This window comes from Bufo gargarizans, chromosome 2, assembly GCF_014858855.1.
Source record: "Bufo gargarizans isolate SCDJY-AF-19 chromosome 2, ASM1485885v1, whole genome shotgun sequence".
NCBI classification, from domain to species: domain Eukaryota; kingdom Metazoa; phylum Chordata; class Amphibia; order Anura; family Bufonidae; genus Bufo; species Bufo gargarizans.
This window is the reverse complement of record NC_058081.1, coordinates 562,528,302-562,555,039: the sequence shown is the minus strand read 5'-3', so window position 1 is coordinate 562,555,039 and position 26,738 is coordinate 562,528,302. Positions and strand designations below refer to the sequence as shown.

Genomic DNA, 26,738 nt, shown 5'->3' with positions numbered 1-26,738 from the left:
CGGGGCGCCATGAGAGGAGTCGCAGGCAGCGGCACCGCACAGACAGCTTCCTCTCAACTGAAGCCGCCCCTCCTCCCTTAACCTGCCCTGCACAGTGCGCTCCGTCTCCCCCTGTGAATCTGATTCAGCCGTGTTCTCCTGGCTTGAGGCTGAAAGGGAACGGCGTTCCTGCCATGAAAAAAGTGCAGGAACGCCGTTCCCATGCGTTCCCCCTCCACTCGACCCCTGATGTTAACCCTTTCAAGTGAAATAATGTGAGAAGTTTATAACTTTGCATAGGGGAAACAGGGGCAAATGTTCGCAAATGTCCAGACTTCACAGTACCCCTTCTCCAGGGGCACTACATAAGGGCTTCAAAGAAACCTAAATCAAGAAGTCATGTGCTGCCCCTCAAGCCATGCACTAGGCTTAACACAGTGTATTGTTTTTGCCTGGAGTGCTTCTTTAACCCCCTTCCCGACATATGACGCAATAGTACGTCATAGCGCGAAGTTACCACATTTTGACATATTACTACATCATGATGATCGGGCAGGCACTGGAGTGGTGCGCGCCTGATCAGTGCAGGGGCCAGGCAGTAACTGACAGCTGGGACCCTGCATTTACAGTGATGGTGGCGTATTAACCCTTTATATGCCGCGGTCAGCCCTGACACCTCATCCTGCAAAAAATGAGCCCTTTCATAAGACAATAAATAAAAATAATATGATTTCCAGAAAATAGAGATTCTAAAAAATTATTATTTTTTTAAAAAAAAATGCTTTTTATTATTTAGTTATGGCGCATCAGTAACAACCAGCTCTATAAAAATATCACATGAGCTACCACCTCAGGTGAACTGTGCCAAAAAACATCACAGTGTAATACCAAGCGATCAAAAAGTCATATGTACCCCAAAATAGTACCAATCAAACCGTCAGCTCATCCTGCAAAAAATGAGCCCCTACATAAGACAATTGGCCAAAAAATAATAATTTGGTTTTCAGAAAATGGAGACACAAAAACATAATTTTTTTTCAAAAATGCTTTATTATGAAAACTTAAACAAACAAAAAAAGTAGACTTATTTGAAATTGTCGCATCCGTAACAACCTGCTCTATAAAAATAGCACAAGCTAACCCGTCCGATGAACAAAACTGTTCCTAACAAAAGGCGTAATATAGAGCGATCAAGAATCATATGTACCCCAAAATAGTATCAATAAAACTGTCACCTTATCCTGTATTTTCCAAAATGGGGTAACTTTTTCTGTGTTTCTACTGTAGGGGTGCATCAGGGGGGCTTCAAATGGGACATGGTGTTTAAAAACCAGTCCAGCCCTCCCTTTACAGCAGTTTACCACCACATGTGGGGTGTTTGTGTAAACTGCTGAATCAGTGCAATAGATATTACATTTTGTTTGGCTGTTAACCCTTGATGTGTTACAGAAAAAAATGGATTAAAATATAAAATTTGCTGAAAAAGTGAAATTTTGAAATTTCATCTCCATTTTCCTTTTTATTCTTGTGAAATACCTAAAGGGTTAACAAAGTTTGTAAAATCAGTTTTGAACAACTTGAGGGGTGTAGTTTCTAAAATGGGGTCATTTATTGGTGGTTCCTATTATGCAAGGCCCACAAAGTGACCTAATAATTGAACTGATCCTTAAAAAGTGGGTTTTGGAAATTTTCTTAAACATTTTAAGAATTGCTTCCACAATTCTAATCCTTCTAACGTCTTAGAAAATAAAATTACATTTTCAAAATGATGCCAACATAAAATAGACATATAGGGAATGTTAAGTAGCAAATATTTTATGAGGTATCACTTTCTGTTTTAAAAGCACAGAAATGTAAATTGTGAATTTTTCTAAATTTTGGGTAAATTTCTGATTTTTTTCATAAATAAAGGTAAAATATATCGACTAAAATTCACGACTGTCATGAATTACAATATGTCATCAGAAACAAATCTCAGAATGGCTTGGATAAGTAAAAGTGTTCCAAAGTTATGTATACATAAAGTGACACGTCAGATTTGCAAAATAATTACCTAGGTAGGAAGGTGAAAACTGGCACGGCATAGAAGTGGGTAAAGGGGGTTTCTCAAACCCTACCAAAAATTAAACATAAAGGAAGGAAGTGCTATTCAAGTGCTGCTTCCTGATGGTCTTTGTTTCCTGTGCTGCACCAATAATATCTACCCCTACCCCACATGTTTGTTGCAACCAATTAATGGCCTCAGTGTCATATATAGCAGTGCAGCATTGCACCTATAATATACCTGACTACCACACATGACCACTAAGGACAGTGATTGGATGACACAAGGACATTAATATTGAGCGAATCGAAGCCCAAAAATTTACTTTGATTCATATTTTGGAAAAAATTTGATTAGCTGGAAAGCTGAATTTCCTAGCGCTTAGTGGTAATGAATCTATTTTTCTTGAAATGGCAGCAAAAAAAAAAAAAACATGCTCACCTCATCCATTTGCTTGTGGAGAGGCCATCACTGCCATCTTAATTGAAGACACAGTGCAAAATCTCATGCGGGACGACATGGTGATATCACCATGCTGGCCAGGCACGGTAATGTTATCACCACACCTGGCCAGTGTGATGACCTGATGACACCATCAAGTCACTGCGCAAGATTTTGTGCGGTGTCTTTAATCAAGATGGTCGCGACGGCCTCTTCATGAGCAAATTAATAAGGAGAGTATGTATATATTTTTTTTCAAATCCAATTAACCCCTGAAAGGCCTTAATTTTAAGCTCAGATGCCATGATCAGCAATGAATGTAGCATCTAAGGGGTTCAATGATGGGGCAGCGTGATCACCGTTACCCGTCATTGTGGCCACTAAATATAAAGGAATGGGCTTCATGACTAAGTAATTCATCACAAATCATATATTTTTTTATTTGGCTAAGTAGCCAAATCAAATTTTTCATAACTTCACTCATCACCAAAGGAGATTGGATAATAATGGGATGTTCCAGATGAAGCACTGGAAACAACAATGTGGATTGCCAGTACTGGAATATTGGGAGATGGAACAGGTGAGAAAGGCTTCTTTGGGTATTTTAAACACATTTTTGGGTTCTCAGAAAAGCCGTTTACTACTATAAAGCTAATAGTATGTAATGTCCTTGATTGCCGAAGTTCAAACTTTATCTGGATTTTTGATTCTTAACATTATAGTAAGAACTTCTGTACTACTTGCAAAGTTACAAGGTATTAGAGTGACCTTTCATTCCCTGCAGGAGTCCCATATAAATAGGAAGATGCCTATGCAAAAAAAAGTAAAGACACCTGCTATCAGCACAGCTAATTTCTTCCTGGCAAAATATCTAAATTATTTAGCAGGTAATAACTATAGATTAATAAACAGAAAAGACATTTATCTCTTATCTTACATTAGTTGCCTTTACCAAATGACTGCGGTGGATAAATCAGTAAGTGTATATTCAAGTTTGAGACAGTGGGTGGTCATGTAGGGGGCAGGTATTATAGCTATAGTACAGTCACTATATGGCAGGCAGTCTTTTCTCTGTTAGTCCATGGCTCAAGCAACACAGAGCTCCTGTTGGTCCCCACACAGTGCTCTGATGCTTACATACCCCAATAAATGGCACACTGCAAGGTGTCCAGCCTACAAAGCAGGAGTGGGGTGGGTCCAAAACACAAGTGCATGCACCGTTTCCTTGACATTTTCAAGACATCTTGCATTTGGGTGGAAGTCTTCATGAACATGATGAAAACCAGATTGAAGATGTGTGCCATGTATGGATGCAACGCAGACAGAATGTTCTTCCTGTTATCGGTGACGATGGTTCCTATCTCCAGTTGGCAAGGAGACAGCCAGGATTCGATTTCTTGGTTTGATGATGCAGAGTAGTTCCACCCTGGTGTGACTTGTTCACCCAGGCTGACCAGGTGCAGAACTGCATGACAACACTATACTTTAGATAGATGGTATACTCTGAACTGTGCCTACAGTGGAGGATGAGGACAAAGTGGAGGATGATGAGGCAGAAGAGGACATTGGTGAAAAAATACCACGATTACAATGCGGAGGCGGCATTGCCATCACCTGGCGAAGTTGTTGGTGTGCCTGGGCAGGAACCACATTTACCCAGTGGGCCATACAGGACATATATTGTCCTTTGCCATAGTTACAGCTCCACACGTCAGTGCTGGCATGAACTGTGCGAGACACTGACAGGCTCAAGGACTGGCCCACCTTCTGGTAAACTTAAGTGTGCAGGGCTGGTACCACTTTTTTTTTGAGAAGTAATGATGGCTTTAGACTCTCCACCTTGCTGGGTACTAGCCATCAGTTCTCTGAAATGCTAAGATTCCACGATATGGAAAGAGAGGGGCTGTAGTACAAGCAACTTGGCCAGGTGCACATTCAGCTTCTGTGCCGTTGGATGAGTTAATTTATACTGTTGTCTCTATTCAATCGTCTCAGTGATCTATTACTGGCGAAACAAGGGACGAGGAGAAGGAGGAGCATCTGGAGCAATAGACGAAGAAAAGAAAGGACAGCTTCCATCTACTGAGGTTGAGGAGCCCTGACTGCTGGAGAACGTGTGCGGGTCGTTGGGAGATGCAGACATTGCTGCACCAGGCTGTATCACTACATTAGTGCCACTGTTTTCCCAGGCCACTTGACGTTCCATATGTTCCATATGTTGACGCAGGGCCATGGTGCCAACATTAACACTCTGACTGTGCTTTACCTTCTGCCCACACATCCTGCATATCACCACGCTAATGTCCTCCAGCGACTTGATAAAAAATTCCCACACTGTCAAGTATAGCATTTTACCTCCAACACTCCGTGCTGACTGCCTGCCACTGCCTTTATGAGCCCGATCATCCCTAGTTGTTTCTGGACAGGTAGCAGACGGTCTACCCCGGGTACGTTTCGCTCCCGATCTTCCACTGCTTACACTCTGCTGGCAAATAATGGCAAATGAAAGTTTCCCTGAAATTCTGATCAAATTCAATTAATTTCACATTGATTCGCTCAACATTAATAACTAAGTACGTTCATTAAAAGAGTTGGTGTGCTGTCAGGAGTGGTTCTCTACATAAAGTACTGTACATTAAAAAGTCCGTAGTGACAGTGGCTTCAGAAGCTGTTTCTTTCTGTGCATAATAAATAGCAAGAAATTTTTTATACACATTTGCTGTATTATAGTGATTGTATTGCTTGGCATATTTGTGTGCTGCTGTATGTTTGTGATCTACACAGGGTCTGCTAAAATGTTGTTTAACTCTTTGAATTCCCGGGTACTCAGCAGGGAAGAGATATGCCATATGTCATGGATATATTGGGCAAGTCTAAACATCTTTATCTGCTCAGTGCCAAGGATGCTGTACGGTACATCTCTCAGCTCTGGTGTCTCGTATCAGCAGACCCTGTCTACTATAGATAACAAACATGCAGCTGCACAAAAACATGGCAAGCAACACAATCACTATAATACTGCAAACATGTATCAAAATTTCCTGTTATTTATTATGGACAGAAAGGAGCAAATTCTGAAGTCAGATCTCGGCAGAGAGAACCGAAGCAGCAGCTTGGGAACCGCCGAGTAAGTATTGATAACTATTGTATTGTGAAATTGATCTTCTCTGCTGTCAGGTTTACTCCAGAAACTGGACAATCCCTTTTGGGTGATCAACCAGCCCAATAGCAACTTTATGGAGCTTGAATTCTATCATTGCCAGTGCACATTTCTTACAGGGAATAGTCACAGGGGTGTAGCCACAGAAATTGCATAGGTAGCAGTCACATGTGGACACTGGTGACTTCTTTCACATAAGTATACACCAGTATTATAGGTATCACATTCTAGATAAGGGCCGTGTTAAAGATTTTGCATTGGAGACCAGAACTTTCAAGTTACCCCTTTTGAATACTAAGAATAGTTAAACCTGCTGACAGGTTTAGCTTTAGGCAAGTCTCTGAGAGAGAGGACCCTAAAAACCTCTGTCCCACAATAGTAGACTAGTATGCTATTCTGTTTTAAAGTCTAGGATCTTCAGCTTACTCTCCTGCCTGTGAATATACTGTGAAGGTCTGTAACTACATGGTGGTTTTCACTGATATAAAATCCGGTGGATGCAACATAAGACGATCAGATGTGGGTCCCACATCTATTTTTGAATACTAATCTGATTTTCTTTATTTTAATGCATGTAAATTATGATTTATGGTATTATCATCTTTGGAAAACATACATTCCTGCTTAAAAAAAACCTAAAAGTATTCAAGATAAAATTAGATATTTCTGACCCATCAGTGAAGTGATTAGCTGCAGCTTGTATCTCCTCCTAACTCTTGTCTCTCACTAAGGTTGCATGCAGGAGCAGCTGTTTCCTCTATCATACTTATAGCCGTTCAGTTTATCTGGGAGTCTCGAAAGCTTACAAAATCAGATCGTATCCCCTTCACTGCTTGATACTATTAAGGCCAGGCCATGAATGCCCCCATCAAGAGGTTTAGGGAAGTTTATGGAACGACTTAGGAATTTGGCAACCAACTCATTGGGTCAGGTGACATTTACCAGCGTCTCCCAGGAGTGCAGAGACTGTCTTTAAAGAGACAAGTTGAGCCCTCAAGAGGGAGTTTGTGCCTGGACCCAAGAAGAGGGTGACACAACCATGCCTGAACCAGCAAAACCTGGTAGGATTGTCTTGGTTCCCTGATGTCTAATTGAAGCTTTTTTTTTTGGGCAAATAAATTAGGTATTATTAATATTGGGAAACATTTTAGTTGTAGATTTTTCTAGGCATTTTACAGTACAATGTGTGGTGAATGCCTATGATTCTACCCTGCATTCAATATTTAGAAGTGGGATGCTTTCTAAGATCATTAGATACTTGATTCTCCAACAGCATGTTTAAAATTCATCACTTACACCTACGACCAACTCTTCTGAATTAACACATTAATTGTTATACTAATTACTAACAAAAATTATGTAAATGTCAGCCACAAATTTGAGGGACATCAAGAAACTTAGATTGTCATTTAGGTTGTTAACCTGTTTAAATTTTATAATACCCTACAGGCACTCCAACATTTCTTATGTGCCATACAGCTGCTAGCTCTGAGCATAGAGTCCATAGTATTCCTTCAACAATATACCTATCTTCTATCTGTCATCTACCCATCTATCTGTCTGTCTAATCAACCATCCATCCATACAACCAATCATCCATTCATTGTCAGCAGATTCTACTTAAAGTTAAGGATCTACAACAAAAAAATAGTTGCGCAGGTTTTGAATTTTTGAACCAAGTCTAACCAAACTATAGATTTAAGTATAACAGAACTGCTTTTTATGCAGTATGTCTGAGAATCCTTGAAAAGTCTTGTTAAAGCACGAAGCAGCATAACACAAATACTGTAAGGCTGGGGGGCGATGGCTGGAAGATATCAGCAACATAATTCTTATGCTGATAACAAACAATGGATAAAATTGTTGATATCTGCCAATTATTACAATGCACAACACTGGGCTTGTGTAATTTTTCTCTGGAAAGGATACCATGATTTATAGTTTTCTTCCTTTGAATTTAAGCCAAAGTCAGATGAATTGAAATAAGACCAGTTTCTGCTTAGCATTTGTTGAACTATTTTAAAAAGTCAGTTGTTCACTATGTTAATTTTAAGGCTTTTTTTTTGTTGTAAATAACTGTTTAAGGTTGCCATATACTTTTGGTTGAGAGCTTGTTTGTGGGACAGCTATTTCTCCCCAATCCCTGCTGACAGCCATGTCAGATAGTTTGCTGGTCCTGCCAAACTTGTCAGATTTAGGGTACTTTCACACAAGCGTTATTCTTTTCCGGCATTGAGTTCCGTCCTAGGTGCTCAATACTGGAAAAGAACTGATCAGTTTTATCCTAATGCATTCTGAATGGAGAGCAATCTGTTCAGGATGCATCAGGATGTCTTCAGTTCAGTCTTTTTGACTTTTCAGGATGGAGATAATACCGCAGCATGCTGCGGTTTTATCTCCGTCCAAAATTCTGGAACACTTGCCGGAATGCCGGATCCAGCATTTTTTCCCATTAAAATGCATCAATGCCTCATCCGTCGCCGAATGTTCCGTCAAAACAGATCTGGCATTGCGATCTGCGTATGCTCAGACCGCAAAACATGTGAAAAAAAAATGCTGGATCCGTTTTTTGGGATGACACCGGAGAGACGGATGCAGCATTTCAATGCATTTGTCATACGAATCAGGATCCTGATCCGTCTGACAAATGCCATCGGTTTGCATACGTTTTGACAGATCCGGCAGGCAGCTCCGGCAACGGAATGTCCCAATGGTTTTCAATGTTGCATTTTTGTGAATTACAGTATAATATGCATATAATCATCTGTACCTACACATATTATAATATGATCAAATAATGGAATGAAGTTAATCGTGCACACATACTTAAAGTAGTTGAAATGGTGTCCACATCCATCACAAGTAGAAATATTAGCAATTTCTTGGGCATTGAAATGAGAATATCAATTGGTCATAATTTCTTATTGAAATCCCTCAGCTACCTAGAAGACAAATCACAGCCTTTCACTGAGTTTCATGGATCTCTACGTTAGGCTGTTCAAAAATAACTAAAACCCACTTCAGCCAAGCCTCATTTTTAACTGTCAATGGACTGGAATTGGTGTACTATGTTTTTATATACTGTTCTGAGTCTAGCTAATACATACAGGAGCTGCCATAAGTGCAGATAGGTTGTAGTGGCTGTCATAGGAGTTAGTCATCAATGTGACTGCTAGCCCCCAGGAGTTTACAGAACTATATCTTTGTTGTGCATGAGAATGAATATTAGTTGCGGTATCTTAGTAGATAACGGATCTCAATTTCAGCAATTTAATTTTATTGGGAAAAAACAAAAGAAATTGCAAAATATTAAAAAAGGTCCTGAAAGGAATCTAATTCTGAGCATTGGCTGGAGCATCAATGAAAAATGTACCTCTAAGAATTTGTAGAACTAAGGCCGACATTTAACAGCAATTGGCCACCATAAATATACCTCTGACATCTGCTCCAGTTGAAAGGCCCCCATAAGCATAATATGAACTCATTAGTACCGACTTCTCTGACATATGTATGGTTAGCTTTAGAATGGAAAGTGTTTGAGAAAGTAGAAGATGACAATGGGAGAAAAAGTGGTCCAGCTATGCTAAGGACAATGTTAACCTACACAGGAGTTCCCCTCTCCAGAATCACTGCAACATTAGAAGAGGTTCAACAAAATCTTGGCCATTATGGTGCAGGAGGTTGAGGTGTTCATGCATGAGCCAACTGTTAATTATTTTCTAAGAGGGAAGCCGTTCTTGCGTCAGAAATAAAAAAAAGGTTACACATAACTAGAATGCTCTCCAGCGATAACTCAGCGAATGACACAAATTTGTGACTAGAGCTAAGGTCACTAGGTAAGATGCAATCAAGTAACACAGACCTTCCTCTTAGTCCAGGAAACACTTTAAGAGATGCCAGTTGGCAAATATATCCTAGCTACTTGTGACTGTGACTTTGCAGTGGTGAGTTATGAGGGTTATTATAATACTAAGGCTGATTAAAAGTAATGGTGTGTTGAAAGACCAAAACCAATAGGTCAGCAACAAAGCACAACACAAATAATGAGAGTATTATGCAAATAACATAGTGAACTCAGAAAAGCTGAGGCTCTACAATTGTAGCATTTACTTCTCTATTTTCATAGATAAAGCCATATGGAACAATGCAACATTATAATATCATATAATGAGTTGAGTGATACCTTAGTAGCTGAAATGAGTTGCCCCATTTTAGAGGAATAAGGGCCCTGATTAATCATGCCTTCATTCTGGAATTCTGCTTCAAAAACTTGGAAAATTTAGCTTTTGCGACTTTTTGGAATTACTTGCACAAATAAATTGTGACTTTTTCCATTTTTATACCACTTACTCCAATTTTGAAATATAAATGGAAAAGTGGGTGTGGTTAACTATGTTAATGAGTTTCACTCTGGATTTATCGCTGATATATATTTTTTTTAAGTTGCAAAAATTGTCACAATCTCACCCCAGTAGGAGGAAGGAGAAAGAAAACTGGATACGTTTTTCTAGACAAAAAAAAAATTGATTTAAGGTTGAAACAAATTAATCAAACACATGCGACATTTGATTAACGTGGCATAATAATAATTCTCATTATTCATATGCTAATTATGTGTTCGGAATGCCGCTTCATCACTTCCTTTCCACTTAGCCACTTCACCCTCCCCTTGAGTGACAGGGCCAGCATCCTCAATGTCTTCTTGAATGACCCCATAACCCCGCAAATGCAATAGGGAATGTTGAATCGGTGCATGCACAGTTCAGATTTCAGCATCAGGGAAAGTACACTTTCACTGATGCTGAGATCTGAACTTCCCATGTGCTTAATCAACTCAACATTCACTGGTGCATGAGCAGGAATACAGTGCCAGGCAAGAGGACAATTGTCCTTGTCACTTAAGGAGATCATTTAACTGAGCAATGATCAACCCAAACAGCAAGTATGCATGGCTTAATAGGGTTGATCATGCCTGAGTGTGGCCCCTAGCACATCACCTTCTATAGCTACACTTCAGCTTAGAAGGATTGTTGGGTATGGGTGTAAATTTTAGGTCTATGGCCAGCAAGGAGGCAGGGATCACTTGTTACGGTGCAGTAACTGGGATTTGAAAGTGCAAATAGTGGGTAAAATTGCATCCAGCTTGAATGGGGCAAGCTTCACTAGGCAGCCCATGGACAGTAGAAGCACTTGAAAATGTTAAACTTAGAAAATCCCTTTAAATTCATATTCACATAAGCATTAGCACAGTTTCAGAACACCGGCAGGTGGATTTTATCAGATTTGTTACTTCTATTATTTTCCAAAATGGAATTAACACTGTTCAATAAAACTGAAAGTTTATAACAGTCCCCCGAAATAACTGCACTGGTGAAAAGCTTGAGAAAAATTACAAATGGTCCAAACTCTGAACTGTTTGCTTGCAATGATTGCTCAGAGCCATATAATTGTCTTTGTTTATATCCCATGTTCTATAATTTATGAAGTACTACAACTGATGGGAACCATATGGTTGATTACTACTCTCTCTGTTATTGGATATGCATGACATTATCTCGAGTGGCTTGCATTCCTTTCACCACAAGAAAAGTCTTTACAGTGCAAAGGGTACTCTAAGAGTTTTTAAAGCAGCTTGGCAAGAGTCTTAGAAAGAAATAAAATCCTTTGGTGGTATTAGGTTGTCGTGAAATCTGGAAGATGTTATTTAAGTTTGGTTTGATCTTTCTTTTTGGAAATGATTAGGGAGGAGCAGTGACATTTGAAAACTCATGACACTAGCAAAACACATTTCCCGATTTCAGAGCACCAAAGCACGTTCATTCTATTTATTTCCCAGTTCTTACTGTATATATTGCCTTGCATATTCAACAGCGCGTTATAGAGATTCCAATCCCTGTTCCAATGGGGTTCATATACACAAAAGTGGGAAAGTATTATACAAACGTATTTTATTGGGGGGAGAACATACAAACTGCATGAAGATGTTGCACCTTGGTTAGATTCGAAACCTGCACCCCAGCTTCTGAGTAATTGCTCCTATGGGCTTTCCATTATCTTTATACTGGAATGGAAAGCTTTGTTTTACGTCTTGCTAGTTGTTAACAACTATCCATGTAATGCCACTCTGCCAGTTAGTCTGATAAAAGGTATTACTTGCTCAAATTCAGTGTGTACACAATCCATTCTGTGTCGTGTGCAAAACTGAATTTCTTAGTCAGGCTCAACTCAAACATTTCTACTGTTGTCTATAAATCTATTGAAAGTGGATATTCTATACATTAAATTACCATTATGATATCTAAATAGCAGAATATGTACAAGAGGCTGTAGGAACACGAGTTGTAGTTCACCAGTATATCATTTTAATACATACCCAATAAAAGTTGAGTTTACCTAAGCACTAATGTGAGCTAGTGTGATATTACACACCACGACACCGCAGTATAATGGATCGATATATACACGTAAGTTGCATAGTTTGTACAGTTTTAGAAAAAAGTTCTCTGTTGTCACTAAAACAGCATGAGCTATGCTGGCCGCTTTTATGTGAATGTGGCTGGGCAGCAATACCAAGAACAGAGTATGGATAAGAGCGCCTCTGTTTTGAGAGACTAAGCAGACTCTTTTCTAATTTCATACTCTTAATGTGGTGCTATATTTGTGTTCAAATCTATTGTATAATATCTTTAACAAACCATTATGTAGGTAATAATAACACAGCAGTTAAATATTGACCTAAGTGTTTATGTGCCGATATATCAAATGATGCTTATAATTGGAAAGTTCTATGTACTCAATGTTATAGATGACTGGTATTTAGCAGGACAGGCTTGGACTTCTTTCCCTATGAGACTATGCTTTCATACCACATGGTATTTCAAATGAACACTTGGTGTTGTCAATAAGATGTCCACACTTCGTGGAGAACCATATTAGGATATCTGAACAAATCAATTCTCGCTATTTAAATAGGGGCACATACCTGCTACATAACTAATAGAGATGAGCAAATCGTATCCGAATTTCCTCATGCTTTGTGGTAATGAATCACATTTTTTCCTAAAATGGCGGCTGCAAATGTTAGGATATGGAGCAAAGAACTCCGGGAACGAGGGATCGCCCACAATGCCATGCAGCTGCCAGACAGCTCCTGTGATGTCACAGCCCTATAAATAGCCTCAGCCATTTTAGATTCTGCCATTTTCCAGTGTAGTTAGTGCAGGGAGAGATGTCAGCAGGCGCTAGGGACAGTGCTAGGAAAGACTTCATTGTGCTAAAAAAAACTATTTACAAGTTCAGGGAAAGATTAGTTAAGGTGTAGGGAAAGGATAGGGAGGCATTATCAACACTATAAAAAGAGAACAGGGTGCAATAGGAGTGATTCTATTACACCTTGCTGCACTTATTAGGGATCCAAATTGCTTTTAGGTTGTTTGCACTATATGATACATCACTAATCCCAGAAAACCTTGCTTATGATTGGGGTGCAAGCCATACAGCCATTTACTGGGTGTATTAATAGGAAAGATACGTACATCCTATTAGCCTTTCTGTGTTGATTTTACATCGTTTAACTTTTTTTTGGCGGGGGGGGTTATTATTAGGGAAAAAAAGGGAAAAATATATGTCATAATTGCTGTTCAGTGGTGAAATTGCATTTAACTGCAGCCATTTACAGGGTGTATTAATAGGATAGATAAGTATGTCCTATTAGCCGTCCTGCATTGATTTTACATAGTTTTTTTAGGCGGATGTATTAATAGAAAAAAAATAACAAAATATGTGTCATAAGTGCCGTTCAGGGGTGAAGTTACATTGTACTACAGCAATTTACGTGATGTATTAATAGGAAAGATACTTACGGTACGTCCCATTAACCGTTCCGCTTTTATTTGACATTGTTTAATTTTCTTTTTTTGGATGCATTAATAGGAAAACAAAGGGAAAAATATATGTCATAATTGCTGTTCAGCAGTGCCATTGCACTACAGCCATTTATGGGGTGTAGAAAAAGAAAATATGCGTACATCCCGTTCTGCGGTGAATTGTGATTGTTATATTTCTTTTTTGGGGTGTAGAAATAGGAAGAAAAGGAGAAAATATATGTTATAATTTGCATTCAGCGGTGAAGTAGCATTGTACTACAGCCATTTACGTGGTGTAGAAAACGAAAATATGTGTACGTCCCATTACCCCTTTCTGCGGTGAATTGTGATTTTTTTTTTGTGGTGTAGAAATAGGGGAAAAAAAAGGAGAAAATATACAAAAGTATAAAAATGAGTACACCTCTCGCATTTTTATAAATATTTTGTTATATCTTATCATGGGACAACACTGAAGATATAACACTTTGATGCAATGTAAAGTAGTCAGTATACAGCTTGTATAATAGTGTAAATTTGGTGTGACCTCAAAATAACTCAACACACAGCCATTAATGTCTAAACCACTGGCAACAAAAGTGAGTACACCCCTAAGTGAAAATGGCCAAATTGTTCCCAAAATGTCAATATTTTGTGTGGCCACCATTATGTTCCAGCACTGCCTTAACTCTCTTGGGCATGGAGTTCACTAGAGCTTCACAAGTTTCCACTGGAATCCTCTTCTACTCCTCCATTATGACATCACAGAGCTATTGGATGTTAGAGACCTTGCACTCCACCTTCCATTCGAGGATACCTCACAGATGCTGAATAGGGTTTTAGGTCTGGAGACCAGTCCAGCACCTTTACCCTCAGTTTCATTAGCAAGGCAGTGGTCCTCTTGGAGGTTTGTTTGGGGTCCTTATCATTTTGTAATAGTGCCCTGTGGGCCAGTTTCTGAAGAAAGGGGATCATTCTCTGCTTCAGTATGTAACAGTACATTTTGGCATTCATGGTTCCTTCAATGAACTGTAGCTCCCCACAGCCAGCAGCACTCATGCAGCCCCAAACCATAATACTCCCACCACCATGCTTGACTGTAGGCAACATACATTTGTCTTTGTACTCCTCACCTGGTTGCCGCCACACATGCTTCACACCACCTGAACCAAATAAGTTTATCTTGGTCTCATCAGACCACAGGACATGGATCCAGTAATCCATGTCCTTAGTCTGCTTGTTTTCAGAAAACAGTTTGCAGGATTTCTTGTGCAACATAGAAGAGGCTTCCTTCTGAGATGACAGCCATGCAGACCAATTTGATGTAGTGTGTGACTTATGTTCTGAGCACTGATAGGCTGCCCCCCACGCCTTTAACCTCTGCAGCAATGCTGGCAGCACTCGTACATCTATTTTGACAAGTCAACCTCTGGATATGACCCTAAGCATGTGTACTCAACTTGGTCGACCATGGCGAGGCCTGTTCTGAGTGGAACCAGTCTTGTTAAACCACTGTATGGTCTTGGCCACCATGCTGCAGCTCAGTTTCAGGATGTTGGCAATCTTCTTATAGCATAGCCCATCTTTTTGTAAAGCAATAATTCTTTTTTTCAGATCTTAGGAGAGTTCTTTCCCATGAGGTGCCATGTTGAACTTCAAGCGACCAGTATGAGAGAGTGTGAGCGCGATAACACCAAATTTAACACACCTGCCCCATTCACACCTGACACCTTGTAATACTAAGAAGTCACATGACACCGGGGAGGGAAAATGGCTAATTGGGCACAATTTGGCTATTTTCACTTAGGGGTGTACTCACTTTTGTTGCCAGTGGTTTAGAAATTAATGACTGTGTGCTGAGTTATTTTGAGGGCTCACCAAATTTACACTGTTATACATTGTATCAAAGTGTCATATCTTCAGTGTTGTCCCGTGAAAATATATAATAAAATATTTTCAAAAATGTGAGGGGTGTACTAATTTTTATGAGATACTGTATGTCATAATTCAGTAGTGAAGTTACATTGTACTACAACCATTTACGTGGTGTATTAATAGGAAAGATACGTACATCCCATTAGCCATTCTGCGGTGAATTGTGATTGTCATGGTTCTTATTTTGGGGTGTAGAAATAGGTAAACGTATACATCTTAATTGCCATTCTGCGGTGAATTGTTATTGTTATATTTTTTTTTGTGATGTAGAAACAGGGAAAAAAAAAGGAGAAAATATATGTCAGAATTGGCATTCAGCGGTGAAGTTACATTGTACTAAAGCGATTTACGTGGTGTATTAATAGGAAAGATATGTATGTCTCATTAGCGGTTCCGCTGTGAATTGTGATTGTCATATTTCTTAGGCTACTTTCACACTGGTGTTTTTTTTGTGGATCCGTCATGGATCTGCAAAATCGCTTCCGTTACAATAATACAACTGCATGCATCCATGTATTCTACAGCCATGATGGATCCGTCTTGAACACCATTGAAAGCCAATGGGGGACGGTTCCGTTTTCTATTGTGCCAGATTGTGTCAGAGAAAACGGATCCTTCCCCTTTGACTTATATTGTGTGCCAGGACAAATCTGTTTGGATCCTCTTCGTCCGGCAGACAGCAAAATGTTGCAGGCAGCGTTTTGGTATCCGCCTCCAGAGCAGAATGGTGACTGAACGGATGCAAACTGATGTATTCTGAGTGGATCATTTTCTATTCAGAATGCATTAGGGCTAAACTGATCCGTTTTGGACCGCTTTTGAGAGCCCTGAATGGATCTCACAAACGGAAAGCCAAAACACTAGTGTGAAAGTAGCCTTATTTTGAGGTGTAGAAATAGGAAAAAGAATATGTCTTAATTGCCCTTCTGAAGTGAATTGTGATAATTTTTTTTTGGGGGGGGGGGGAGTTTATTAATCAGAATTTTTTTATATACATATATATATATATATATATATATATATATATATAGATAGTGATGAGGAGAATCGGGTGGGAGCAGATGTTGCGAGTGGTCAAGCTCCTGACCCTGAGATCGTTGACTGGGACATCAGTGACGTGCAAATAGTAGTGGATCATGATGATGTAGCTTGGGAGCCGGGTGAAGAAGGGGCTTCATAATCAGAAGAAGAGAGTGGCAGCTTGCACGTGAGGCAGCGGCTGAGCAAGCAGGGTGGCAGCATGGCTGTGAGTCATCAGGGTGGCAGCAATGGGAGGTTGGGAGCCAAACGTGCCTGGGGTAGACCACCAGCTTTGCAGGTGCAGGGTTAATGAAGGCAGTGGTAGCAGGCAGCCAGAGCGGAGTGTTGGTGGGAAAATGCTATATTCGGCAGTGTGGCAATTTTTTGTTAGGCAACCGGAGGAGGTGAACATGGCCATTTGCTGGATTTGTGGATAGAAGGGGAAGCGCGGCCAGGTTGCCAATGTTGGCATCACGGCCCTGCATCAACACATGCAGTGTCACCATAAAGTGGCCTGCGAGAACAGTGGCTCCGATATGGTGGTCCAGCCAGTCGCAGCAACCGCTGCATCACCCAGTGGCACGCACCCAATTTAATGCAGTCAGTGCTCCACCACCTCAGCCAAAGGGAGCTGTATGTCCTTCCCATCATCTGCTGGTCCTGATGCTCCTGCTCCTCCTCCTCATCATCAGTCATTCTGTCAGCAATCGATCACCGACGTGATTTCTAAGAGACAATAGTATGCGTGCACTCATCCAACGGCGCAGAAGCTGAATGTGCTCTTGGCCAAGTTGCTTGTGCTACAGTCCCTTCCTCTCCAAGTGGTGGCCGATATGTGGGCCTTTAACTACGGTCAAGGGCAATAAATGTCCTTTATGGCCCACTGGGTAAATGTGGTTGCTGCCCAGCCACACAAGCAACTTGCCATTTCCGCCTTCACATTCTCATGCCGTTGGTCCTGCGACAATGTCTGCCTCTGCCTCATCATCCTCTACCATGTCCTCAGCCTCCACTGCAGGGACAATTCACAGTGCACCACCAGCATACCACATGTGCAGGTCATGGCGGTGTCACGCTGTTCTGCACCTAATTTTCCTAGGAGAACAGAGTCACACAGGGGAGGAACTGCTCCACGTCCTTCATCAAGAAATCGAATCCTGGCTTTCTCCTCAACAACTCAAAATCGGAACTATGGTGACCGACAACAGGAAGTACATGGTGTCGGCACTGCATCAAGGAGGGCTGAGCAATGCATCCTGCATGGCGCATGTGTTCAATCTGGTTGTACAGCAGTTCCCGAAGTCTTCTGCCCATCTGCAAGACATCCTGAAAATGGCCAGGAAACTTTACATGCACTTCAGCCACTCGTACACCGCAACGCATGCCCTCCTTGAGCTGCAGCGGCAAAAGGGCATCCCCAACATAGGCTGATATGTGACTTTTATATCCGTTGGAATTCTACTCTCCATATGTTGGACCGACTATATGAACAGAGAAATTCCATAAATGATTTCTGTGTAACTTTGATGTTAGCCAGTGGCAGCTCATGCGTGACATCTGCCCTTTGCTCGGGCCCTTTGAGGCGGTCACTTTATTTGTCCGTCGCCAGGACTACGGGATGAACAATGTCATTCCACTGATTCATGCCCTGGAACATATGCTGCTAAATCTGGCTGGCCAGGGGATAAGAGACTTGTCAACTACATCTCACGGTTGTGGCACACTTGGAGTACACCCTGCCACCCCACATCAAAAATCCCCTGGACTACTGGGCAACCAAACTCGATTTGTGGCTGCAACTGGCCGAGTGGTGAGTGGTGAAGTGACATAGTGGTGATGTGGCAGCAGCATGAGTGGTGAGTGGTGAAGTAACATAGTGGTGATGTGGCAGAAGCATGAGGAGACCACATAGTGGTGAAGTGGCAGCAGCATGCGTAAACCACATAGTGGTGAAGTGGCAGCAGCATGAGGAGACCACAGAGTGGCGAACTGGCGGAAGCAGCATGAGGAGACTCCCATCATGCTGCTGCCGACAGTTTGCCACTTTGTGGCCTCCTGATGCTGCTACCCTTCACCACTCTGCAGTCTTCTCATGCTGCTGCCTCATCACCACTATGTCACTGGGCCACTCTGTGGTCTCCTCATACTGCTTCCACTTCAACACTCTGTGGTCTCCTCATACTGTTGCCAACTCACCACTATGTCACTGGGCCACTCTGTGGTCTCCTCATGCTGCTGCCACTTCACCACTCTGTGGTCTCCTCATGCTGCTGCCACATTACTACTATGTCACTGTGCCACTCTGTGGTCTCCTCATGCTTTTGCCACATCACTACTCTGTGGTCTCCTCATGCTGCTGCCACCTAAACACTATGTCTATGAGCCACTTTGTGGTTTCTTCATGCTGCTGCAACTTCACCACTCTGTGGTCTCCTCATGCTGCTGCCACCTCACCACTATGTCATTGGGCCACTCTCTGGACTTCTCATGCTGTTCCCACTCTCCCCACTGCATGACTGGGCCACTATTTTGCCTTTTTTGCCTGGTTGACATAATTTATTTGACCCTTCTTATGATCTGTCAGAAGGAAGGAAAAATTAGACAGAGATCTTGTCTGTGTAGCAGCTTTAACCTCTTAAGGACATAGGGCGTACAGGTACGCCCTTGTGCCCTGGTACTTAAGGACACAGGGCGTACATGTACGCCCTGTGCATTTTCGATCACCGCCGCACGGCGGGCGGTGATCGGAACCCCGTGCCTGCTCAAATCATTGAGCAGGCACTTGGAGCAAATGCGCCGGGGGGTCCGGTGACCCCCCCATGTATGCGATCGCAGAAAACCGCAGGTCAATTCAGACCTGCGGTTTTCTGCGTTTCCGGGTTATTCGGGTCTCTGAAGTCCCGATAACCCGGAACAGGATGGTGATGGTGGTGTGATTTCACTCCACCAATCACCATCCAGCGATCCTGAGTGGTGATGGTGACATCACCACTCAGGATCGCTTTCTGATTGGTCTGTGGGCGGTCCAGCGGCAGATTCAAAAGAGGCAGGCGCTCCTCTCCTCCTCCTTTTGTGTTCCGGAGCCGGAGGAGAGAGGAGCTGCCTGCACGTGTCTGCTGCACCCGATCTGTGCCCCCCAGGACCCGATCTGTGCCCCCCAGGACCCGATCTGTGCCCCCCAGGATCCCATCAGGTACATAGGGACAGCTAGGGAAAGTTTGGTTTAGGCAGGGAAAAAAAAAGGGAAAGTTAGTTTTTGAACTTTGATTGCATCACCCTAGTTAGGGTGTCTGGGGTCCACAGCACAGCTGTGTGACCCTAGACCCCCCAGGGGTGCTGCCACTTGCCCCCCCACCCCCTGCCCCCCCCCCACCTTTTTTGGGGTGCATTTTTTTTTTTTTTCCGTGCCCCCACACACACGCACACAAAATAAAGAGTTACACACACGCACATATACACGCAGACACACACTCCCCTATGGCCCGCCGGACGTTCTCGGCCGAGGAGGCATACGCCCAGATTGCCTCTGACTCCGAGAGTCCCAGTGAGGATGAGGATGACCCCACATTCCTGTTGTCATCCGCATCCTCCTCATCATCTAGCGATGATGATGAGCCCCCAAGGCGGCGGAGACGCCGCCAGGCGGAGCAAGGGGACCGCCATGTTAGGGACCCTGTGGCCCACACTAGTACGAGCAGCTCTGGGGCTCGTACTGGTTTCCCGGCCCACCAGTTAAATCCACCGGAGCCCCCTGCCGGTGAACTTGTCTGGTGTAGCCCAGAGCGATACGAGCCTGTGATTCCTGATTTTGTAGGCCAATCAGGAATCCAGATTTCCACAGTGGGCTACACTGAATATGACTTTTTTTGTCATTTTTTCAGTGACCCACTGGTAAATCTGATGGTGGAGCAGACGAATCTGTACGCCCAACAGTTCGTCGCTCAACACCCGGGCTCCTTTTTGGCCAGGCCCGGTGGCTGGACGCCGGTCAGTGCAGCCGAAATGAGGACATTTTGGGGCCTCGTGCTGCATATGGGCCTGGTCAAAAAACCCAGTGTCAGGCTGTACTGGAGTGGGGACGTCCTATACCAGGCCCCACTTTACAGTACAGCCATGACACGCTCCCGGTTTGAGGCCATCCGGAAATGTCTGCATTATTCCGATAATGCAGCATGTCCCCCCCGAGGTGATCCTGCCCATGACCGTCTGTACAAGATACGGCCGGTCATCGATCACTTTGGGGCCAAATTCATGGAGGCCTATGTACCTGGAAGAGAGGTCGCGGTTGATGAGTCTCTCATTGCGTTCAAGGGGAGACTCATTTTCCGCCAGTATGTGCCCTCCAAGCGGGCGAGGTATGGCGTGAAGCTATACAAAATTTGTGAGAGTACCTCAGGGTACACTTACAAATTTCGTGTAACACCCAGAGTCCCCCCACTCTGGGTGTTACCGGGAAACTTGTGTGGGACCTTATGTACCCACTGCTGGATAAGGGTTACCACTAGAGTTGAGCGAACACCTGGATGTTCGGGTTCGAGAAGTTCGGCCGAACATCCCGGAAATGTTCGGGTTCGGGATCCGAACCCGATCCGAACTTCGTCCCGAACCCGAACCCCATTGAAGTCAATGGGGACCCGAACTTTTCGGCACTAAAACGGCTGTAAAACAGCCCAGGAAAGGGCTAGAGGGCTGCAAAAGGCAGCAACATGTAGGTAAATCCCCTGCAAACAAATGTGGATAGGGAAATTAATTAAAATAAAAATTAAATAAATAAAAATTAACCAAAATCAATTGGAGAGAGGTTCCATAGCAGAGAATCTGGCTTCCCGTCACCCACCACTGGAACAGTCCATTCTCAGATATTTAGGCCCCGGCACCCAGGCAGAGGAGAGAGGTCCCGTAACAGAGAATCTGTCTTCATGTCAGCAGAGAATTAGTCTGCATGTCATAGCAGAGAATGAGGCTTCACGTCAGCCACCACTGCAACAGTCCATTGGCATATATTTAGGCCTAGCACACAGGCAGAGGAGAGAGGTCCCGTAACAGAGAATCTGGCTTCATGTCAGCAGAGAATCAGTCTGCATGTCATAGCAGAGAATGAGGCTTCACGTCAGCCACCACTGCAACAGTCCATTGGCATATATTTAGGCCCAGCACACACACAGGCAGAGGAGAGAGGTCCCGTAACAGAGAATCTGGCTTCATGTCAGCAGAGAATCAGTCTGCATGTCATAGCAGAGAATGAGGCTTCACGTCAGCCACCACTGCAACAGTCCATTGGCATATATTTAGGCCCAGCACACACACAGGCAGAGGAGAGAGGTCCCGTAACAGAGAATCTGGCTTCATGTCAGCAGAGAATCAGTCTGCATGTCATAGCAGAGAATGAGGCTTCACGTCAGCCACCACTGCAACAGTCCATTGGCATATATTTAGGCCCAGCACACACACAGGCAGAGGAGAGAGGTCCCGTAACAGAGAATCTGGCTTCATGTCAGCAGAGAATCAGTCTGCATGTCATAGCAGAGAATGAGGCTTCACGTCAGCCACCACTGCAACAGTCCATTGGCATATATTTAGGCCCAGCACCCAGGCAGAGGAGAGAGGTCCCGTAACAGACAATCTGGCTTCATGTCAGCAGAGAATCAGTCTGCATGTCATAGCAGAGAATCAGGCTTCACGTCAGCCACCACTGCAACAGTCCATTGGCATATATTTAGGCCCAGCACACACACAGGCAGAGGAGAGAGGTCCCGTAACAGAGAATCTGTCTTCATGTCAGCAGAGAATTAGTCTGCATGTCATAGCAGAGAATGAGGCTTCACGTCACCCACCACTGCAACAGTCCATTGGCATATATTTAGGCCTAGCACACAGGCAGAGCAGAGAGGTCCCGTAACAGACAATCTGGCTTCATGACAGCAGAGAATCAGTCTGCATGTCATAGCAGAGAATGAGGCTTCACGTCACCCACCACTGCAACAGTCCATTGGCATATATTTAGGCCTAGCACACAGGCAGAGCAGAGAGGTCCCGTAACAGACAATCTGGCTTCATGTCAGCAGAGAATCAGTCTGCATGTCATAGCAGAGAATGAGGCTTCACGTCACCCACCACTGCAACAGTCCATTGGCATATATTTAGGCCTAGCACACAGGCAGAGCAGAGAGGTCCCGTAACAGACAATCTGGCTTCATGACAGCAGAGAATCAGTCTGCATGTCATAGCAGAGAATGAGGCTTCACGTCACCCACCACTGCAACAGTCCATTGGCATATATTTAGGCCTAGCACACAGGCAGAGCAGAGAGGTCCCGTAACAGACGATCTGGCTTCATGTCAGCAGAGAATCAGTCTGCATGTCATAGCAGAGAATCAGGCTTCACGTCAGCCACCACTGCAACAGTCCATTGTCATAAATTTAGGCCCAGCACCCAGGCAGAGGAGAGAGGTCCCGTAACAGACAATCTGGCTTCATGTCAGCAGAGAATTAGTCTGCATGTCATAGCAGAGAATCAGGCTTCATGTCAGCCACCACTGCAACAGTCCATTGGCATATATTTAGGCCTAGCACACAGGCAGAGGAGAGGTTCATTCAACTTTGGGTAGCATCGCAATATAATGGTAAAATGAAAATAAAAATAGGATTGAATGAGGAAGTGCCCTGGAGTCCAATAATATATGGTTATGGGGAGGTAGTTAATGTCTAATCTGGACAAGGGACGGACAGGTCCTGTGGGATCCATGCCTGGTTCATTTTTATGAACGTCAGCTTGTCCACATTGGCTGTAGACAGGCGGCTGCGTTTGTCTGTAATGACGCCCCCTGCCGTGCTGAATACACGTTCAGACAAAACGCTGGCTGCCGGGCAGGCCAGCACCTCCAAGGCATAAAAGGCTAGCTCTGGCCACGTGGACAATTTAGAGACCCAGAAGTTGAATGGGGCCGAACCATCAGTCAGTACGTGGAGGGGTGTGCACACGTACTGTTCCACCATGTTAGTGAAATGTTGCCTCCTGCTAACACGTTGCGTATCAGGTGGTGGTGCAGTTAGCTGTGGCGTGTTGACAAAAGTTTTCCACATCTCTGCCATGCTAACCCTGCCCTCAGAGGAGCTGGCCGTGACACAGCTGCCTTGGCGACCTCTTGCTCCTCCTCTGCCTTGGCCTTGGGCTTCCACTTGTTCCCCTGTGACATTTGGGAATGCTCTCAGTAGCGCGTCTACCAACGTGCGCTTGTACTCGCGCATCTTCCTATCACGCTCCAGTGCAGGAAGTAAGGTGGGCACATTGTCTTTGTAGCGTGGATCCAGCAGGGTGGCAACCCAGTAGTCCGCACAGGTTAAAATGTGGGCAACTCTGCTGTCGTTGCGCAGGCACTGCAGCATGTAGTCGCTCATGTGTGCCAGGCTGCCCAGGGGTAAGGACAAGCTGTCCTCTGTGGGAGGCGTATCGTCATCGTCCTGCCTTTCCCCCCAGCCACGCACCAGTGATGGACCCGAGCTGCGTTGGGTGCCACCCCGCTGTGACCATGCTTCATCCTCATCCTCCTCCACCTCCTCCTCATCCTCGTCCTCCTCGTCCTCCAGTAGTGGGCCCTGGCTGGCCACATTTGTACCTGGCCTCTGCTGTTGCAAAAAACCTCCCTCTGAGTCACTTCGAAGAGACTGGCCTGAAAGTGCTAAAAATGACCCCTCTTCCTCATCCTCCTCCTCCTCCTCCTGGGCCACCTCCTGTTCCATCATCGCCCTAAGTGTTTTCTCAAGGAGACATAGAAGTGGTATTGTAACGCTGATAACGGTGTCATCGCCACTGGCCATGTTGGTGGAGTACTCGAAACAGCGCAACAGGGCACACAGGTCTCGCATGGAGGCCCAGTCATTGGTGGTGAAGTGGTGCTGTTCTGTAGTGCGACTGACCCGTGCGTGCTGCAGCTGAAACTCCACTATGGCCTGCTGCTGCTCGCACAGTCTGTCCAGCATGTGCAAGGTGGAGTTCCACCTGGTGGGCACGTCGCATATGAGGCGGTGAGCGGGAAGGCCGAAGTTACGCTGTAGCGCAGACAGGCGAGCAGCGGCAGGATGTGAACGCCGGAAGCGCGAACAGACGGCCCGCACTTTATGCAGCAGCTCTGACATGTCGGGGTAGTTGTGAATGAACTTCTGCACCACCAAATTCAGCACATGCGCCAAGCAAGGGATGTGCGTCAAATTGGCTAGTCCCAGAGCTGCAACGAGATTTCGCCCATTATCACACACCACCAGGCCGGGCTTGAGGCTCACCGGCAGCAACCACTCGTCGGTCTGTTGTTCAATACCCCGCCACAACTCCTGTGCGGTGTGGGGCCTGTCCCCCAAACATATGAGTTTCAGAATGGCCTGCTGACGTTTACCCCGGGCTGTGCTGAAGTTGGTGGTGAAGGTGTGTGGCTGACTGGATGAGCAGGTGGAAGAAGAGGAGGAGGAAGCCGAGAAGGAGGAGGTGGCAACAGGAGGCAAAGAATGTTGCCCTGCGATCCTTGGCGGCGGCAGGACGTGCGCCAAACAGCTCTCCGCCTGGGGCCCAGCTGCCACTACATTTACCCAGTGTGCAGTTAGGGAGATATAGCGTCCCTGGCCGTGCTTACTGGTCCACGTATCTGTGGTTAGGTGGACCTTGTTACAGATGGCGTTGCGCAGTGCACACTTGATTTTATCGGATACTTGGTTGTGCAGGGAAGGCACGGCTCTCTTGGAGAAGTAGTGCCGGCTGGGAACAACATACTGTGGGACAGCAAGCGACATGAGCTGTTTGAAGCTGTCTGTGTCCACCAGCCTAAATGACAGCATTTCATAGGCCAGTAGTTTAGAAATGCTGGCATTCAGGGCCAGGGATCGAGGGTGGCTAGGTGGGAATTTACGCTTTCTATCAAATGTTTGTGAGATGGAGAGCTGAACGCTGGCGTGTGACATGGTTGAGACGCTTGGTGACGGAGGTGGTGGTGGTGGTGTTGGTGGTACATCCCCTGTTTGCTGGGCGGCAGGTGCCAACGTTCCTCCAGAGGCGGAGGAAGAGGCCGAGGCGGCAGCAGCAGAATAGGCCGAGGCGGCAGCAGCAGAAGAGGTAGCAGGGGGAGCCTGAGTGACTTCCTTGGTTTTAAGGTGTTTACTCCACTGCAGTTCATGCTTTGCATGCAGGTGCCTGGTCATGCAGGTTGTGCTCAGGTTCAGAACGTTAATGCCTCGCTTCAGGCTCTGATGGCACAGCGTGCAAACCACTCGGGTCTTGTCGTCAGCACATTGTTTGAAGAAGTGCCATGCCAGGGAACTCCTTGAAGCTGCCTTTGGGGTGCTCGGTCCCAGATGGCGGCGGTCAGTAGCAGGCGGAGTCTCTTGGCGGCGGGTGTTCTGCTTTTGCCCACTGCTCCCTCTTTTGCTACGCTGTTGGCTCGGTCTCACCACTGCCTCTTCCTCCGAACTGTGAAAGTCAGTGGCACGACCTTCATTCCATGTGGGGTCTAGGACCTCATCGTCCCCTGCATCGTCTTCCACCCAGTCTTGATCCCTGACCTCCTGTTCAGTCTGCACACTGCAGAAAGACGCAGCAGTTGGCACCTGTGTTTCGTCATCATCAGAGACATGCTGAGGTGGTATTCCCATGTCCTCATCATCAGGAAACATAAGTGGTTGTGCGTCAGTGCATTCTATGTCTTTCACCGCTGGGGAAGGGCTAGGTGGATGCCCTTGGGAAACCCTGCCAGCGGAGTCTTCAAACAGCATAAGAGACTGCTGCATAACTTGAGGCTGAGACAGTTTCCCTGGTATGCATGGGGGTGATGTGACAGACTGATGGGGTTGGTTTTCAGGCGCCATCTGTGCGCTTTCTGCAGAAGACTGGGTGGGAGATAATGTGAACGTGCTGGATCCACTGTCGGCCACCCAATTGACTAATGCCTGTACCTGCTCAGGCCTTACCATCCTTAGAACGGCATTGGGCCCCACCATATATCGCTGTAAATTCTGGCGGCTACTGGGACCTGAGGTAGTTGGTACACTAGGACGTGTGGATGTGGCAGAACGGCCACGTCCTCTCCCAGCACCAGAGGGTCCACTAACACCACCACGACCATGTCCACGTCCGCGTCCCTTACTAGATGTTTTTCTCATTGTTATGGTTCACCACAACAACAAATATATTATTTGGCCCAATGTATTGTATTCAAATTCAGCGGGATATAAATTTGTGGCCTAGTATTTAGGCGCTGGGTGACCGGTATGGATTTAGTGACAGAATTAGACTTGGAAATGCACAGAAGCGTGT

The 26,738-nt window shown here is 44.7% G+C and overlaps 1 protein-coding gene across 3 annotated transcripts in view; it reads left to right on the top strand.

The window, feature by feature from the left end:
• The first annotated feature begins 6,570 nt into the window (after positions 1 to 6,570).
• MYBPC2 (myosin binding protein C2) overlaps positions 6,571 to 26,738 on the top strand; it is a 168,675-nt gene continuing 148,507 nt past the window's right edge. For 2 of the 3 annotated variants that reach the window (XM_044281645.1, XM_044281643.1), the window contains exon 1: positions 6,572 to 6,685. In XM_044281645.1, coding sequence (XP_044137580.1) covers positions 6,664 to 6,685 — 22 coding nt within the window. In that variant the 5' untranslated portion in view covers positions 6,572 to 6,663. Of the gene's footprint in view, positions 6,686 to 26,738 lie in introns of all 3 variants that reach the window. The other variant, XM_044281644.1, reaches the window with a different exon arrangement.